We start from the raw sequence: 19,536 nt of genomic DNA on the forward strand, positions 1-19,536 counted from the left end.
AATTACTCATGACACGATTTTCACGTTACGCTTTACGATACGATATTTTTACGTTGCATGCGATTTTATGATATATTTACTTGTTATTCACGATATATGCATGCTGGGTCTTTAGACTCACTAGACTTGATTGATGTAGGTACTGACGATGCAGAGGCTGAGGGCGGAGACCAGTGAGTTAGCTCGGATCGGCGGTAGTACGAACCCGAGGACCTCACGTTTATTTATTCAGTTTTATGTTCAAACTCTTGTTATAACTTTATATATATTTTAAGTTATTGTTTAAAACATTATTCAGTTTCCGCTGCTATGTTTATGTTAAACCGTTGGGTTATTTTACGAAAGTTTTTATACGTTGCAATTTTATTTATTTAAAGAGAAAATTTTTAATAATTCCGCAAAATTATGAATACGAATTACAGGCTCTCACAGTTGGTATCAGAGCCATGTTTCTTGTAAAGGGTTGTATTTACTACTGATCTCGAGAAACTCACGAAGTCACGTCCTCAGTCTGTAAGTCCTAATTTCACGTATTACATTTTTTTAGCATGAAAGTTTACCAGCATGTTCTAATGAAATATTTTATCAGCATATTCTCATGGAAAATATTTTAATGTTAAGATTATGTTTTAGCAAATATATATTTAAATTTCAATAAAATAGTAGAAATATTGCATGTTGGTTACGTAAGGATTTTACATGGTACAGTATGCCTCCTAGACGAGTTATTGACCGCCCGAGGGGTGCGGAAAACGAGGATGATGAGACTCAGAACCGTTATGAGGATAGAGGTCCACCGCCACCTCCTCCACCACCTGATATGCATACCCAGATGATGGCGGGTATGACTCAGTTCTTCGCACAGTTCGCGGGGAACAATGCTGCAGCGGTGGCTAGGCCGCCTAGACCCGAGGCTATTTGTGAGCGGTTCATGAGGATGGACCCGAAGGAGTGCACTGGGACGTCTGATCCCATGGTGGCTGAGGGATGGATTAAGTCCCTAGAGGTTACTTTCAGATTTATGGAGCTTGAGGATATTGACAGGGTCCGCTGTGCGACATATCTTTTTGGAGGAGACGCCCGTCTATGGTGGGAGGGCGCATCTGTAGCTCTGGATCTAGCTACTCTCAGTTGGACGCGCTTTAGAGAGGTGTTCTTCTCTAAGTATTTTACTGATGACGTGCGTTCGAGGTTGACCAGGGAGTTTATGACCCTGAGACAGGGTGACATGACTGTTACGGAGTTTATCCGTAAGTTCGAGAGGGGTTGTCACTTTGTACCCCTGATCGCGAACGACGAAGGTGCCAGACTTAGGCACTTCATGGATGGATTGCGGCCGATCTTGCGTCGTGATGTTAGGGTTGTTGGCCCTACGACATATGAGGTCGCTGTCTCTAGAGCTCTTACTGCAGAACAGGATCAGAGAGATATCGAGAATGACCGCCAGGGTAAGCGGCCATTTCAGGCGCCCCACCGCCCTCTTCAGCAGCATAAGAGGCCTTTCCATGGCCCATCGAGGAGCAGAGAGCAGCAGCAGCAGGGACGTGTGGTCCCGAGGAGGCAGGAGTACCCGGTCTGTGCCAGGTGCACACGCCGTCATACCGGAACTTGCATGTATGGTTCTGGGAAGTGTTTCAAGTGTGGCGGTACAGGCCATTTGCTAAAGGATTGTCCTCAGGGGACATTGCCTACTCAGGGCAGAGTGTTTGCACTCCATGCAGCGGAGGCGAACCCAGGGACTATGCTCTTGACAGGTATCTTAAATCTTTAAGTTTTTATTTGGGAAAATTTTAGCATATTTAATTCAGCATTTTGGGATTAATTGCTTTGAATTATTGGGTTATAAGATTTGAACTTAGAAATTGTGATAAGATTGCATGTTCTATACGGGTCGTTTTGGGAATCTAAGTTAGAAGAACTTTGACCTTTGCATGTCTATAGGATTAATTCTGGTTAATTATTGGATTTAGATAGATGTTCCAACCTTTCAGGAAGAATATTTATAGGCGGAGCTTCTACGAACGCCTTGATTGATTCAGGAGCCACTCATTCATTCATATCTGAGACCTTTGCGAATTCCATCGAGGTCAAGACGATTGGATTGGATGTGGCGTATTCTGTGGTTATTCCATCTGGCGAGGAGATGGCAGCGACTAGCGTAGTACGAGACATAGACCTCGAGCTTCATGGAAATCTTGTCTATGCGGATTTGATCGTGCTGCCAATGCCAGAGTTCGATATTATCCTTGGGATGGATTGGCTGCACAAGAACAGAGTACTTATTGATTTTCAGCGGAGATCTGTTCTAGTCCGACCGCTTGGAAGGGAGCAGTTCCTATTTGAACCTGACCGGTACTTTAATTTTCCTATCATGATATCTTGTATTCAGGCTAGGAAGCTCATGCATAGGGGTTGTCGAGCATTCATTGCGACCATTATATCTGTTCCCGAGGTCTCCAGCCAGTCAGTTGCAGATGTCCCAGTTGTCAGGGACTTTTCAGACGTTTTTCCCGATGACGTCTCTGGTAGACCACCGGTACGAGAGGTAGAGTTTTCGATCGATCTTATGCCAGGTACCGCACCTATCTCTAAGGCGCCATACAGATTAGCACCGTCAGAGATGGTTGAGCTCAAGAAACAGATTCAGGAGCTTCTTGACAAGGAGTTTATTCGCCCGAGTTTCTCTCCATGGGGCGCGCCTGTCTTATTCGTGAAGAAGAAAGACGGATCTATGAGGCTTTGCATTGACTACCGGGAGTTGAACAGGGTTACAGTGAAGAATAAATACCCACTTCCGAGGATCGAGGATTTGTTTGATCAGTTGCAGGGAGCCTCAGTATTCTCCAAGATAGATCTGCGATCCGGATATCACCAGTTGAGGGTGAAAGACGCCGATACTTTTAAGACTGCTTTTAGGACTCGTTATGGGCACTTCGAGTTCTTTGTGATGCCGTTCGGTTTGAAGAATGCGCCGGCGATCTTCATGGATCTCATGAATCATGTATTTCAGCCGTATCTTGATCAGTTCGTTATTGTATTCATAGACGACATTCTCGTCTACTCAAAGAGTCAAGAGGATCACAACAGGCATCTGACCGCAGTATTGCAGACGTTGCAGAGGCACAAGCTGTTCGCTAAGTTCAGCAAGTGCGAGTTCTAGTTTGAGAAAGTGGCGTTCTTAGGCCACATCATATTTAGCAGTGGCATTGAGGTAGACTCAGCGAAGGTTGCGACCGTCAGAGATTGGGAGGTGCCGCAGAGTGCATCAGAGATCCGTAGTTTCCTTGGTCTAGCAGGATACTATCGGAAGTTTATTCAGGGTTTCTCCTCTATCGCAGTTCCACTCACGTCATTGACTAAAAAGAATGCTAAGTACGTGTGGAGCGATGAGTGCCAAAAGAGCTTCGATTCTTTAAAGCAAGCTCTTATTTCAGCGCCGATCTTGTCCATGCCTTCTGGGCCCGGAGATTTTGTATTGTATACCGATGCTTCGAAGCTCGGTCTAGGCGCAGTGTTGATGCAACATGGGAAAGTAATAGCGTATGCTTCTCGTCAGTTGAAGATCCACGAGAAGAACTACCCTACTCATGATCTTGAGTTAGCTGCTGTAGTATTTGCCTTGAAGATTTGGGTGCATTATCTATACGGAGAGAAGTGTCAGATCTTTACAGACCACAAGAGCCTCAAGTACTTCTTCACGCAGAAAGAGTTGAATATGCGTCAGAGGCGTTGGTTGGAGTTATTCAAGGATTATGACTGTGACATTAGCTACCATCCTTGTAAAGCTAATGTAGTAGCAGATGCTTTGAGCCGGAAAGTCGTAGTGATGGCTCATTTGACAGTTCAGAGGCCTCTTCAGAGTGAGATTCAGAGATTTGATCTAGAGATTTATACTCGAGGTAGAGTTCCCCGTCTATCTACCTTGATGATTAAGTCTTCTTTATTAGACCGTATTCGCAGCGGTCAGTCATCTGATGAGCAGTTGGCGAAGTGGAGACAGAGAGATGAGACGAAGGGCAGTGCTTTGTACACAGTGAGTGATGGCATTGTTCGTTATCGAGATAGGATATGGGTTCCTAGCAGCGACTCTATTCGAGCAGACATATTAGCTGAGGCCCACATGTCCCCGTACTCTATTCATCCTGGGAGTACGACGATGTACAAGGATCTGCAGATATTATATTGGTGGCCCGGTATGAAGAGAGAGATTAGGAGATTTGTATCCGAGTGTTTGACTTGTCAGCTTGTGAAAGCTGAACATCAGAGACCAGCCGGCTTACTCAAGCCACTTCCCATTCCCGAGTGGAAATGGGAGAACATTAACATGGATTTCGTGGTTGGTTTACCGAAGTCGACTAGAGGTTCAAATGCTATATGGGTGATTGTTGATCGTCTTACCAAGTCAGCTCATTTCTTGCCTATTAAGACGACTTTCTCCATGATTCAGTATGCTGAGTTATATATCCGTGAGATAGTCCGATTGCACGGTAGCCCAGTCTCTATTGTTTCTGACAGAGATCCGAGATTCACTTCCTCGTTTTGGAAGAGTCTGCATTCAGAGATGGGAACGAAGTTGTTGTTTAGCATAGCTTTTCACCCTCGGACAGATGGTCAATCAGAGAGAGTTATTCAGATCTTGGAGGATCTTCGCCGTGCTTGTGTCATCGATTTCTCAGGGAGTTGGGAATCGAAGTTGCCATTAGTGGAGTTTACCTATAACAACAGCTTTCAGTCGTCTATAGGTATGGCTCCTTATGAAGCACTGTACGGAAGGAAGTGCAGATCGCCTATTCATTGGGATGAAGTAGGTGAGAGATCAGAGTTGGGTCCGGAGATTGTTCAACAGGCAGCCGATACAGTAGTCAAGATCCGTGACAGGATAAGGACTGCTCAGAGTCGACAGAAGAGTTATGCCGACCGGAGGAGGAGAGATCTAGAGTTTGCCGTTGGCGACCATGTTTTCGTGAAGATAGCACCGATGAAGGGTGTCATGAGATTCGGAAAGAAGGGGAAGCTTAGTCCGAGGTTCATCGGACCATTTGAGATCCTCGACAGAGTTGGGACATTAGCATATCGTGTTGCTCTTCCGCCGAATCTGGCCGGAGTACACAATGTGTTCCATGTGTCGATGTTGAGGAAATATTTAGCGAACCCTTCTCATGTGTTGAATTTTGAGTCGTTGCAGTTTTCTCCGAACTTGTCTTATGAAGAGAGACCAGTGCAGATCTTAGACCGTAAAGAGAAGAAGCTTCGAAACAAGGTGATCAAATCAGTGAAGGTCAAGTGGCTTAATCATTCCGATGAGGAAGCTACTTGGGAGTCAGAGTCAGAGATGCGGAGTCGCTTTCCAGATTTATTCGGTGAGTTCTAATTTCGAGGACGAAATTTTATTTAAGGGGGGGAGAGTTGTAGTACCGAAACAACCAATATGCGTATATATGTGCAAAATTTCTATTATTTAATTTTAAATGGTTATTATTTTAAGAAATTGTAGATTTAATTGCATTTAAATCATTTACGTTATTTTTAAGGATTTTAAATCGCGTATTTCAAATTTTAGCTTTTTAGATATATACGCGAGACCGGACCGGAGATAGGAAATCGGAGATAAATTTTATGATCCAAAAATATTCCTAAATTTATTTCAAGCTAAGAAATAATTTATTTTGTTGAAATCAAGTGGATTTAAGTCTACTTTAATTAATTAATCACCAATTTAATTATAGACTTCTTAATTCATCTAGATTGTGCTTAATTAACTTTTAATCAAGCTTATCTAACCTAGGATTCTATTTAGCAAAACTTAAACAAATCCTACACAATTGGGTAGCCAACTCTCGGTCATATTCTACTCCACACAATCCCAACTTGACACCATTTAACTCCCCCAACAACAAGAAAGCAAATGACAACCATTCAACATGCATGTCCCCCAACTTGACATCATTTACTCCCAATGCACCACCTTATTTGACCACAAGCATTCACCACCTTCTCCACTCTCCCTAGCACGAAAATTAGGAGATTTAGCAGCCCCCATTCTTGGCCAAGACAACAACATTAGCAAAGTTTCTTCATTTCCGTTGCAGTGTCTCCCGATCTGACGTATTGTGTTGTTTATTGTAAAAACAACTTAAGGCATGTGTATTTTCTTCCTTTTTCTCATCAATCAAGTGTATTACATATTTTTAGTATGATATATGTGCATGGCTTCGATTTTATAGCAAGAAACCACAAGAAAATATTTTTGAGAACCATAGTCCATTCTCGGCCATCTTGTGCAGGTCACGGCCCTTGCTTGTTTTGTTGATTTTCAGGTTGGCTCGGTTCCTAGGCTCCCAAGGCTGCTTATGGTCATGTCCTAGGGTGTGTTAGGGTCAAGTTTGATCAAGGGTTCAAGCCCCAAAACCGTAAGTTAAGTGCTCAAATCAGTAGGTAAGAAACAAGTGTCACATTTGGGGTTCATTTGCTGTCAATGGGTTTCGTAGGATAGTGTTCGAGCCATGGCTGGCCTAGGGCCAGTAGCCATGGCTAGGACCCTTCCCTAACAAGCATAGGACGTGGTCAAGTCGTCCCCAAGTGGCTTGAGCCATGTCCCAAATCGTTTGGACAGAAACAACTCAGGTTGGTCGCGTTTGACAGTAACATTTGCGTGGGTGGTTCGTTGTTGGTTTATGGGTTTGTATGGTTCATGGTTGGCTAAGGGCCCTTAGCCATGACTCATACAACACCTTAACATGTCTAGCATGGACCATGGTTAGCCTCATAGCCATTGGATCCATTATTTGACAGCAATCAAACTAGTAAAGTCACGGTTCCATGACAGCAAGCTCTTGATATCTGATCTTTCGGATTTTTAAATTCTGGTATCAATCCGTCCATTTTCTGAAAATACTTTCAACACAAAAGTTGTAGTTTATTGTGTTGTCTTCGATTTGATATAAAATTCATAATTTTTGAATAAGCAATGAGGGAGATATGATTTTTCTTGCAAAACCGCACAATCTGTCCGAAGAATATTTTGACAGCAAGCTCTTGATATCTGATCTTTCGGATTTTTAAATTCTGGTATCAATCCGTCCATTTTCTGAAAATACTTTCAACACAAAAGTTGTAGTTTATTGTGTTGTCTTCGATTTGATATAAAATTCATAATTTTTGAATAAGCAATGAGGGAGATATGATTTTTCTTGCAAAACCGCACAATCTGTCCGAAGAATATTTTGACAGCAAGCTCTTGATATCTGATCTTTCGGATTTTTAAATTCTGGTATCAATCCGTCCATTTTCTGAAAATACTTTCAACACAAAAGTTGTAGTTTATTGTGTTGTCTTCGATTTGATATAAAATTCATAATTTTTGAATAAGCAATGAGGGAGATATGATTTTTCTTGCAAAACCGCACAATCTGTCCGAAGAATATTTTGACAGCAAGCTCTTGATATCTGATCTTTCGGATTTTTAAATTCTGGTATCAATCCGTCCATTTTCTGAAAATACTTTCAACACAAAAGTTGTAGTTTATTGTGTTGTCTTCGATTTGATATAAAATTCATAATTTTTGAATAAGCAATGAGGGAGATATGATTTTTCTTGCAAAACCGCACAATCTGTCCGAAGAATATTTTGACAGCAAGCTCTTGATATCTGATCTTTCGGATTTTTAAATTCTGGTATCAATCCGTCCATTTTCTGAAAATACTTTCAACACAAAAGTTGTAGTTTATTGTGTTGTCTTCGATTTGATATAAAATTCATAATTTTTGAATAAGCAATGAGGGAGATATGATTTTTCTTGCAAAACCGCACAATCTGTCCGAAGAATATTTTGACAGCAAGCTCTTGATATCTGATCTTTCGGAGTTTTAGATTCTGGTATCAATCCGTCCATTTTCTGAAAATGCTTTCAACACAAAAACTGTATTTTATTGTGTTATCTTCGATTCGATATAAAATTCGTATTTTTTCGATAAGAAACGAAAGAGTTATGATTTTTCTCGTAAAACCGCTCAAGCTGTCTTAATTGTGCGAGAATATTTTTGTTCAAGTTTTTGGTGTGAGTTCCATTGGGTCTTGTTCTTGGTTCTTGGTTGGCCTGTGGCCATTAGCCTTGGACTAAGACATGCCCAAATGTGTTATGGAGGTCGTGTTTTTAACCGTTCGTGATTTGGTTAAGTTTAGAAGTCGTACGAGAATTTACGGTGCAATGTGCCAAAGTGACTCTCGAAAGAGCGTTTCATGATTTTGGCCTCCATGCACAATTTTCGTGTATTACAGCCCTTTGTATATATTTTCCAGTATTTTAGATGTATTTTAATCATGACTAAACGATGGTTCGATGTTGGTTCGGGTTGGTACGGAGTCATGGTTAGATACTAAGTTTGTTGGGCGTAATTGTCTCGTTTTTAGTTCGAATATGAAGTGTTGGTCAAGTTGAGATTATTTGCATGTGTCTCATGTTAGAATTAGGTCGCAGTGAGCCTGGGAACGATCCAACTCATTTGGTAAATTAAAACAGGATAATAATTATATTACGTGCATAAAAAAAATAGAAAATATTTATTTTTGAGATATATGCGATATGTCTTGTGGCCACCTTACGCTTATGGGATTGCTTCACCCGGTGACTTACGACCGGTTTACGATTATGTATGGGTACGGATATCCAGTCCAAGGGCTGTGATGATCTTTACCGCCCAGTATACTGTGGTTTAGTCTGATCAGACGTGCATGTTATGTTATGGGCCACTTGCGTAGAACATTATCTCTAAAGAAAAATTACGATATGATATGTTATGACAGGGCTCTATCGAGCAACTCTTTTATGTATGATTTTTCAGTTATGCACGTATTTATAATTACTCATGACACGATTTTCACGTTACGCTTTACGATACGATATTTTTACGTTGCATGCGATTTTATGATATATTTACTTGTTATTCACGATATATGCATGCTGGGTCTTTAGACTCACTAGACTTGATTGATGTAGGTACTAACGATGCAGAGGCTGAGGGCGGAGACCAGTGAGTTAGCTCGGATCGGCGGTAGTACGAACCCGAGGACCTCACGTTTATTTATTCAGTTTTATGTTCAAACTCTTGTTATAACTTTATATATATTTTAAGTTATTGTTTAAAACATTATTCAGTTTCCGCTGCTATGTTTATGTTAAACCGTTGGGTTATTTTACGAAAGTTTTTATACGTTGCAATTTTATTTATTTAAAGAGAAAATTTTTAATAATTCCGCAAAATTATGAATACGAATTACGGGCCCTCACAGATTCAGCCCCTCACTACCTCACGTTTGGTAGGTTATTCAAAAGAAAAATGGGTCCACAAAAAATATCAAAGCCCAATAATCTAATAATTATAACCTAATCACTAAAATTAAAAGATACTTAGAAAATATCTTCCAAGAATATAGAGTTTTTTATGGAAAAAACTCTATCTAGTATTCTTCCTTGATATAAAAATTCTTCAATCCTCACTAGGCAGCCGAGGAGTAGTCACAAGGCGTGATCATGCCTTGTCCAAAAACCAACTTCTGAATTTTTCTGCTTCACGTCTTCCACTAAGATCATACCGTCAACTTTAATTGTGATATAAAATCATCTTTTTTAGCCCAAATTTATCGCAAGAGTAGAAAACTTCCTTCAACAATAAAATCACAAAAAAATGTGTCAATTTAGCATGTTGAAAATGGTAACAATGAGATATATGACAACAAAAATGCAAACTAATATGCGCCTATCAGCTGCCTAGCTCATTTGATCCTTTTGTGGTGAATTTCAATATGATCAAGATGGAGCCGACCCTTGAGGAGTTGGTGAATATGCTTGTTACCTTTGAGTCCACCATCAAGAAAGAGAAGTCGGTTCTTTATGTGGGCTCTTCATCTAGTACAAAGACTTGTCCACCTGGAAAGGGAAAGAATCGTTCTTTCCAACGTCCCAAGAAGAACGTGCCCTTGAAGAGGCAAGCTCCGAGTCCCGCTGTGGCAGCCATACCAGTGAAGGCTGACAAGACTGCTGATATTTGTCATCACTGCAAGAAACCTGGACATTGGAGGCGTAACTGCAGAGAATATCTTGCCCAGAAGGGTTCTGGAAACGGTATATTCTATATCGAAGTAAATATTTCAATTAACTCTACTGCTTGGGTATTAGATACCGGCTGTGGCTCACATCTCTGTAATGAGTTGCATGTGATGGGAAGAAGTAGGAGACTAAGGGAAGGCGAGACCTTCTTGAGGCTAGGCAATGGAGCAAGAGTTGCTGCCAATAGGGGTGCGCAAAATTTCGGTTAAACCGAATTAATTCGGAAATTCGGTTCGGTTAATTCGGAAGTTTGGTTTTGAAATTTTAGAAAATCAATTAATTCGATTAATTTGGTTCGGTTTCGGTTTTAATTTGAAAAATTCGGTTAAACCGAATTAACCGAATTAGTATATATATTAATTTAAGTTGTATGCGGACATTAAAAATACATTAGAAGGAAACCCAACTTTTCATATATTAGAAAAAAAGCTCATTCATCCAATGATTTTATCTTCAATATTTTTATTTATTATTGGTATTTTTTGTTCAATGTTCCTTGTTATTTATAAGATCTCCATTGTTTTTTTTTGGTGTTAAAATTCGTATTTTTTAAAAAATATCGGTTATTTCGGTCGGTAACCGAAATAACCGATTTAAAAATCAGTTCGGTTAATTCGGTTTTTATGAATATTTCGATCGGTTCGATTATTTTAAAATAAAATCGGTTAAATCGGTTATAGGTCTATTCGGTTCGGTCGGTAACCGAATAGACCGATTGCACACCCCTAGCTGCCAAGGCTATTAGAGATGTTTACTTGATTTTGAACAATGATTTTAAGTTAGTTTTAAGAGATGTTTTGTTTGTACCTGATTTGGTGAAAAACATTATTTTCATTTCTATGCTTGGTAAAGATAGATATTCTTGTTTATTTAGCAAAGGTGTTTGCAACATTTACAAGAATGAATGTTTGATTGGTACTAAAGAACTTGAAAACGATCTGTATAACTTAAAATTGAAAGATATTCCACTAAACAATGTCCAAGCAATAACAACAAAAAATAAACGAAAACAAGATACTCTAAATTCGGCACAATTATGGCATGCTCGATTAGGACATATTTCCCTAAGAAGGATGAACAAGTTAGTGGGAGTGGGTATGTTTGATATGTCTGATATTAATGCTCTCACGACTTGTGAATCGTGTCTAAAAGGAAAGATGACCAAAATTCTCTTTAAGGGCCATGTGCAGCGAGCCAAAGGGTTATTGGATTTGATCCATACCGATGTGTGCGGTCCGCTTAGCATCACCACTAAGCACGGACATGCCTACTTCATCACCTTTACCGATGATTTTTCGAGGTATGGGTATGTGTATTTGATGAAATACAAGTCTGATGCCTTTGAAAGGTTCAAAGAATTCAGATGTGAAGTAGAGAAGCAGTTGGGACGAAGCATCAAGACACTTTGATCTGATCGAGGTGGTGAGTACTTGAGTGCCGAGTTCCAAGAGTATCTTAGGGAGAATGGGATTCTCTCGCAGTGGACTCCGCCCGTTACGCCACAGTTGAATGGTGTTTCGGAGCGTCGTAACCAGACTTTGATGGACATGGTTCGGTCTATGATGGGGTTCACGGAGTTGCCGCCATCCTTTTGGGGATATGCGCTTGAGACAGCGGCACTGTTGTTGAACAATGTCCATTCAAAGGCAGTTGATAAAACTCCATATGAGATATGGGTGGATAAGCCTTCCAAATATTCTTATCTTAGAATATGTGGATGCCCTGCTTATGTGAAGCAGGTAGTGGGAGATAAATTGGATAGTCGATCCATTTTATGTTACTTTGTGGGATATTCAAGGAATTCAGTTGGATACTATTTCTATCATCCCCAAGAAACAAAGGTGTTTGTTTCTAGGAATGCAACCTTTTTTTTTTATGAATTTCTATTGGATAGAAAAGGGGAGATGATAGAACTCGAAGCGGTTCGAGAGACACCCACAATTGTAGAACCCACACCAGAAGAGCAAAAGAGAGGAGATACAAGCTCCTAGAAGATCCGAGAGAGTCTCGAGACCACCTATGAGGTATGGTCTGCTTCTTGAAGAGGGCCATTGTGAGCCTATCCATGGATGTGATCCAAGTACCATCAAGAAAGCATTATCTGTTGCCGATTCATCCAAGTGGCTTGAAGAAATGGAATCTGAGATGAATTCCATGCATTCGAACCAAGTTTGGAATCTTGTGGATCCACCTGAGGGAACTGTTCCCATAGGGTGTAAATGGATTTAGAAGAGGAAACTTGGGGCGGATGGGAAGGTATTGACCTTCAAAGTGCGATTGATGGTAAAAGGATATACTCAAAGACAAGGAATTGACTTTGAGGAAACCTTTTCTCCAGTTGCAATGTTCAAGTTGATAAGGATATTGCTAGCCATAGCTGCATGGTATGACTATGAAATATGGCAGATGAATGTCAAGACAGCCTTTCTTAATGGGGATATTAAGGAAGAGATTTACATGTCTCAACCTGAAGGATTTACATCTATCGGAAGTGAGCATATGGTATGCAAACTTCAGAGATCTATTTATGGTCTAAAGCAGGCATCTAGGAGTTGGAACCTCAGATTCGACAGTACAATCAAAGTGTTTGGTTTTACTAAGAATCTTGAGGAACCCTGTGTGTATAAGAAGGTCAGTGTGAGTGCTGTGACATTCCTGGTGCTTTATGTTGATGACATTCTACTCATTGGAAATGATGTAGGAATTTTGCAATCAACTAAAATATGGTTAGCAAGAAAGTTTTCGATGCAAGACTTGGGTGAAGCATATTTTGTATTGGGAATACAGATCTATAGAGATAGATCAAGAAGACTGCTTGGTCTCACCCAGTCTACATACATCGATACCATCGTGAAGCGGTTCTTGATGGATGAGTCCAAGAAAAGACATCTACCAATGTGTCATGGCGTGTCCCTATCCAAGTCTATGTCTCCCAAGACTGATGCAGAGATAGCGGCGATGACAAGCATTCTTTATGCATCTGCGATTGGTAGCATAATGTATGGGATGATATCTACACGTCCTGACGTGGCTTTTGCACTAAGTGTAGTCAGTAGATATCAGTCGAACCCTGGTCTTCCACACTGGAAAGCTGTGAAAGATATCCTGAAGTATTTGAGAAGGACCAATAAGTTGTTCTTGGTCTATGGGGGTGGAGAACTGAAATTGGAAGGATATACCGACTCTAGCTTCCAAAGCGATATCGATGACTCGAAGTCAACCTCTGGGTTTGTATTCATGCTCAATGGTGCTGCTGTCTCTTGGAAGAGTTCCAGGCAAGACAGTACTGCGGATTCCACCAATGAGGCCGAATACATTGCTGCATCAGCTGCAGCAAAGGAGGCTGTTTGGATAAGGAATTTCGTCCAAGAGTTGGGCGTCATTCCTAATGGAGTTGCTCCTGTCCCGGTGTTTTGTGACAACATAGGAGCTATAGCTCAAGTAAAGGAGCCAAGGTCTCATCAGAAGTCCAAACATGTATTAAGAAAGTACCACATCCTCCGAGAGATTGTGGAAAGAGGAGAAGTGTCGATTGACAAAGTCGGCTCCGCAGATAATGTTGCTGATCCACTAACTAAGCCTTTACCTAGACCATTATTCGAGAAACATCGCGAATCGATGGGTTTGAAGCTTTTGGGTAGTTGGCTCTAGTGCAAGTGGGAGATTGTTAGAGTAGGTGCACGTCGAGCCAAGTGTTGGCCGAGTGTTCAAAATGAACCTCTATGTATAAACAGTCTTTATTTTAATAATATTTGAAATTATTGTTTTGGCCCTTTTTATCTGTATACTCATGCTATTTGCATAGATAAAGTCCTTGAATATACAAATAGTAGAAAGAATATGAGATGCTCATATGATGAGTATCATGAAACTCGTATTTCGAATACTGTATATTCTAAACAGTTCCTAGTCGATTCAGCAACCGGTAAGAAGGATATAGGCCGCTCGAGTTTGAGACTAGTATCTGCGATGTGAGTACCATGTTTCATTGGTAGGGGACATTGTGATGTTCGAGCATGCAGATAGGTACTCCTGGTAGAGTGCACTGAACAACCCTCCATAAAGGACTTTCCAAGTGGTTCTCACTTATCGAGTGGAAACATCCTAGTTTAAGATTGTACACCATTAGTCCTTATGACCCGGGACAACATTGAGACTCTATGTGCTAGCATTGCACTTTGACTTGTTTACCGACTCATATGGGGTCATCAGGTGGCAAGGTTGGGTGTTTTGTCAAAATATATAGGAGTCGATGCATTGTAGTCGGGGATTCACCGCTTACCTTCGGGTATGGATATCCTATGTGTATGTAGTATGAAATCTCTGATCAGAGTATGGTGGTAATTATGAAAGGGTTTCATAGATTACACCATCGATGCAACTACGACATGACACATAGTATCGATTCATTGACAACTCTCTATATACCAATGGTTGTCGAATCGGTCGGGATATATGAGATGAAGGGACAGTACTGTACGCTAACCATAGTAGAATGGTTCTTGCAGGCACTATCATTTGATACCTAGGAATCATGTAAATGATGCTGCTAGGCGTTTAACATGATTGGGTACTATAAGACTTGAGTTCTGACGTTCTTATTATCAAGGAGTTGATAATTAAAAATGAAGCAATTGGGGTATGCTAGTATAAAGACATGTTTAGTCCGAATCACATGGAGATGTGAACCCGCGGCTAGTTGTATCAATGAACCATTGAGGGCCACACAATTACTAGCTTTCTAGATCTCGTTGAGAAGTAAAATAGTTCAATGTGTTGAACGGCTTATAAAGGAGTTTATAAGCGTAAGGAAAAATAGAAGTATGACTTCTATGAGGGAAATATAACTTTTAATTTGTGGAAGTGTTCCTAAGTTAAAAGTTGGCTAAATAAATAATATATTTGAAAATTGTGATTTTCATAAACAATATTGACTAAATTAAATTAATTCAAGTATTGAATTAATTAAACACTAGTGGGCCTAGTAGAGTATAAATAATTAAATTAATTAAGTGTTCAATTAATTAAATAACATTGGGTCTTGTACAGTCCAATTGGAATAATTATTTAACTAGTAGACTTGAGTAAATTCAAGTAATGTTTAATTAGTCTCAAATTTGTTTGAGATAATTAAATTAAGTCCATAGGTTTTTAATTGTTAAAAACCAAATAAAATTGCATGCATGGGAGTTGAAGGGTTGGAAACTACTTTTTCAATATCCAAGGTTTGGCATGCTAAAAGTGGTTTTAGCTTTTTACACAACCAAGGCAACTCATCCTCCCCTTCACTTCATCTAGACTTGGCCGAAACTTCACTCACATATTCTCTCCAATTTTCTTTCTTCAATTATTGAGGAAAGAACATACTTCTCAAAAGAAAAATCCTTTTATTTTTTTAGTGCAAAATAAGAGGGGTTCTAACTAGTTGGTGGTGGGCTTAATATTTGAGCAAGGTGTGTTCAAAGGGAAGCCTTAAGATTGTCTTGTCACTCAAGAGCTAAGGTGTTTACACCTTAGTTGGAGCTATCATCAATCTCAAGAGATTGATAGGTAAGAAAATTCTAAACACCCTATGTATGACACCAACAATTTATCACTAATTTTTATTGTTCTTGTTGAAACAAATTTTTGAAACTTCCGTTGCGTAACCGGCACTTTAATCGATCCCCTTTAAGTTCAGTCCCTGCACAACCGATCCCGCCCTCACCCTCCCCAAAACCACTCGAACAGCCTAGCCCTTCGCATGACACCAACAATTTATCACTAAGAGCCGAGCAATCCCTAGATTCCCATCATCATACTACATTAACCACAGCATGAACGCCCCTTGACCACCAAAAACCGCATCCCTTGCACAACCATGAAATAAAAACATGAGAGGTGAAAAGATTTACGCATAAACCACGTCAACCGAACCATAATCTGAAAACCTTGCATGGACCGAAACTAAACACATGAAGCAAACAAAAAAACATGTATATGATGTGAATGATGCAAAAACGGAGGTACATGGGGTGCCTGATGATTTTTTTGTGAAAAAACGCTAGAAGGATACACGTTCGAGGTGCGAGGAAAGCTTGAGCTCAAAGGAAATGGAGAAATCGGCTTCCTTGCTGAAGCAGCTCACGGGGAGGCTGATGAGTGGAGGGGGTGGGCGGCTAATTAGTGATTAGGTTTAGGTTAAGAATAGGTTAGTGGAGTTTAGGTAATAATTAAATAGTTGAATAACAGATAATGGACCCTAAATGGTCATTTAAAAGTTTAACAAAAGTTTTAAGTTCAATAAGCTTAAAAGTAGGCCCATTAAGTCCAACCACACTAACGGAAAATATATCGTTTTGATAAGTTTTTGAAAATAATACCCGAGCCCTCAAAAAGTCTCCCGTTTCGATAAAATTTGTGTACCGGATAAAAATAAAATCTTGTGGGTAAAAATATCCAATAAAGCCCATTTTTGAAAAATACACTTAAAAAACACTCCATATTGATTAATAAAAATTAATCCTTTCATAAAAAAAATTTTTCTAATAAATTACTGGTCTCCGTTCATCGATCGAGCGCGAAATACATCTAGAAACCCTAATGCATGAATTTTTGAAATATCATGAAATACATCCCTAACATGCAATAATTATTCATTAAATTCATAAAAATAATTAAACTTATATTTCAAATAAAACCCTAGATTGCATGCATTTAGTTTACGTAAATAAAATTTTATGGACCTTACAGTGTATGGCTGCAAAAAGAGACCCTAGTGGACGATTTTGAAGGGCATTCAGACACATTCAACAGCCTCCACAAGCTTTGGAGAGGATTTTGTGCTTGGAGTGAAGATTCGAAGATTTGCGGACACCGTTCTTCACATTTTCTGTCTCGACTAGTATTTCTAATTTAATTTCTATTACTTAAACATTGTTTTGATTAGTTTAATTATGACATCGAGTAGCTAATTTACATTATTTGTTGGGATTTAATGGGATCCTACCACGAAACCGAGTTTAGTTAATTCATACATCGACTTTTGATTTATTCTTGAGTATGCTATTATTTTCGTTGTGTTGTTGAAGCGTAGCTTACTTTAATAACGATTTAATATTGCGAGTGAGTTCAAGAAAACAGCCCGTGATAGGAACGAGTAGCATAATCCGTGGATTTACAATTTACATAGAAATATGAAGTCGGATATGCATCGATAGTCATAGTCCGATAGGGCGAAGGCTAGAGGATTTCATAGAACGACATGCAATTCACCTTTAATAAATAATTAAAGAGATTTAATTACTTCACTGAGTAGAATTACTTTGGCATAGCTCGAGAAGGCGTGTTCAATTGGATATGAAATCATGTCGGAAGCGTAGATCACTGTCGAACGAATTAAGTAAATGACGAGGGGTAGGTGAACCTAGATTCCCAACAAATTCATTTCTCATTGAACTTTAATCAACCATTCTAGATTGTTTATTTCATCATTTAATTCTTGAACCGTTTCATTGAGCTTTTATTTAAACGTTATAGTAGTAAACAATCATCCAAATTTTCGTTGTTAAAGATCTTAATAACTGAGAATAAAAATTGTGAAATACAGTCTCTAGTAGAATGATACTCGTACTCTCGTACACTATATTATTACTTGACATCGTATACTTGCGATTATTTCGAGCTTAAATATTATAAATTTTTACTAAAGATTTTACAGTAGAAGTTTTGCTCGATAGAGTTTTCGGCGCCGTTGCCGGGGACTTTTAGTCCACAATATTATTCTTAGTTATTTACTTTAGCATACTTTATTTTTTTTTGTTTGACACCTTCGATTTATTTGCAGGTATCTCTCTCGGTGCATGCAAAGATCTCTAGAGTTTGAACTAGAGATATTCGATCCCGAGATGGAAAGAACCCTACGCAGGCGAAGACAAAAATAAAGGCTGAGAGACATGATGGACAGAAACGAACGTGAGGAAGAGCATCATGAAGATCAAAGAGTCGAAGAACCAAGGCGCATACCGATGTTGGAGTACGCACAACCTTCGCTTGATGGAGCACGTCCAAGCATAGTGCGACCAACCGTCAGGACGAACAAGTTTGAGATCAAACCAACCATAATTCAGATGATCCAGAACACAGTCCAATTTGGGAGAAATGCGCTAGATGATCCAAACAGTCCCATCGCCGACTTCTTAGAAATTTGCGACGCTTTTAAATTGAATGGAGTTTCTGATGATGCTGTTAGACTACGTTTAATTCCTTTCTCTTTGCGTGACAAAGATAAATCTTGGCTGAATTGTTTGCTTGTAGGTTCAATCACAACTTGGGAAGACATAGCCAAGGCATTCCTCCTGAAATACTTCCCTCCATCAAAAACCATGAAGCTGCGAGCGGACATAACCACCTTCTCTCAAATTGAGCAGGAATCACTCTACGAGGCTTGGGAGCGCTACAAAGACTTATTGTGGAGATGCCCGTATCATGAGTTGCCTCTTGGGTTATTTGTCCAAACTTTTTACTATGGTTTAATTTCATCTAACCGTACCATGATAGATGCTGTGGCCTGTGGGAATCTGCTGAGGAAAACAGCTGAAGAAGGGTACGAATTAAGGGAGGAGATGGCTGCTAGCAGTTATCACCCTCAATCAGAGAGGAACAATCAGAGGAAGAGTGCAGAAGTTCACCATGTAACTGACTTTTTTGCTGTCACTGCACAACTAGAATCACTTAACAGGAAAATAGATAGTTTGAATGTAAATGGGACAGCGATGCGTCTGCAAGAGATATTCTGTGATAAATGCGGAGGAGAACACCATGTTAAGGATTGTCAAGACAGTGGTCTTTTCTATGTGTATGAGGAGGCACCAGTAAATCAAGTTGGGATTCAAAACCGTTCTAGGAACAATCCGTATTCGAACACATACAATCCTGAATGAAGAAAACACCCCAACTTCTCATGGGGTGGGCAAAGCAGTCAAAATCGACCCCAAGGAGGACAACAGTATGGTAAGCAACTGATGTATCGACCTGAGCCTAGAGAGGAGAAGTCTAGTTTGGATCGAATGATGTCTAAGTTCATCTCATCCACCGAGACTAGACTACAGAACCAGGATGCATCGATAAAGGGTTTGGAGAATCAGATAGGTCAGTTGGCTAAAACGATCACTACTTGGGATCCAGGCACCTTGCCATGCAACACGGAGACTAACCCGAAAGAGCAAGTGAAAGCCATAGCATTGAGGAGCGAAAAAGTGCTTGAACAAGAGGAGAAAGAAAAAGAGGATCAAGGAGAGAAAAAGGCTGACACGTCCACAGGTAAGTCTTCTAACTCTACACCCGCGGCCACTGAACAATCTAAAATTGTTATTCCCCCACCTTTCCCTGCAGCATTGAAAAAATCAAAATTGGATGCGCAATTCGGTAAGTTCTTAAAAGTATTTAATAA

General features: G+C 39.8%; 1 protein-coding gene across 1 annotated transcript; it reads left to right on the forward strand.

Annotated features, from left to right (window-relative positions):
- Window positions 1–709: 709 nt before the first annotated feature.
- Window positions 710–18,028, forward strand: LOC140982050 (uncharacterized). The gene is made up of 4 exons (XM_073448466.1): window positions 710–1,184; window positions 1,302–1,646; window positions 1,971–2,352; window positions 17,932–18,028. Exons 1-4 carry the CDS (start codon window positions 710–712, stop codon window positions 18,026–18,028), a joined length of 1,299 nt encoding a protein of 432 aa, XP_073304567.1.
- The last annotated feature ends 1,508 nt before the right edge of the window (window positions 18,029–19,536 follow it).

The sequence above is a fragment of the Primulina huaijiensis genome, chromosome 8, assembly GCF_012295235.1.
Source record: "Primulina huaijiensis isolate GDHJ02 chromosome 8, ASM1229523v2, whole genome shotgun sequence".
Classification (NCBI taxonomy): Eukaryota; Viridiplantae; Streptophyta; class Magnoliopsida; order Lamiales; family Gesneriaceae; genus Primulina; species Primulina huaijiensis.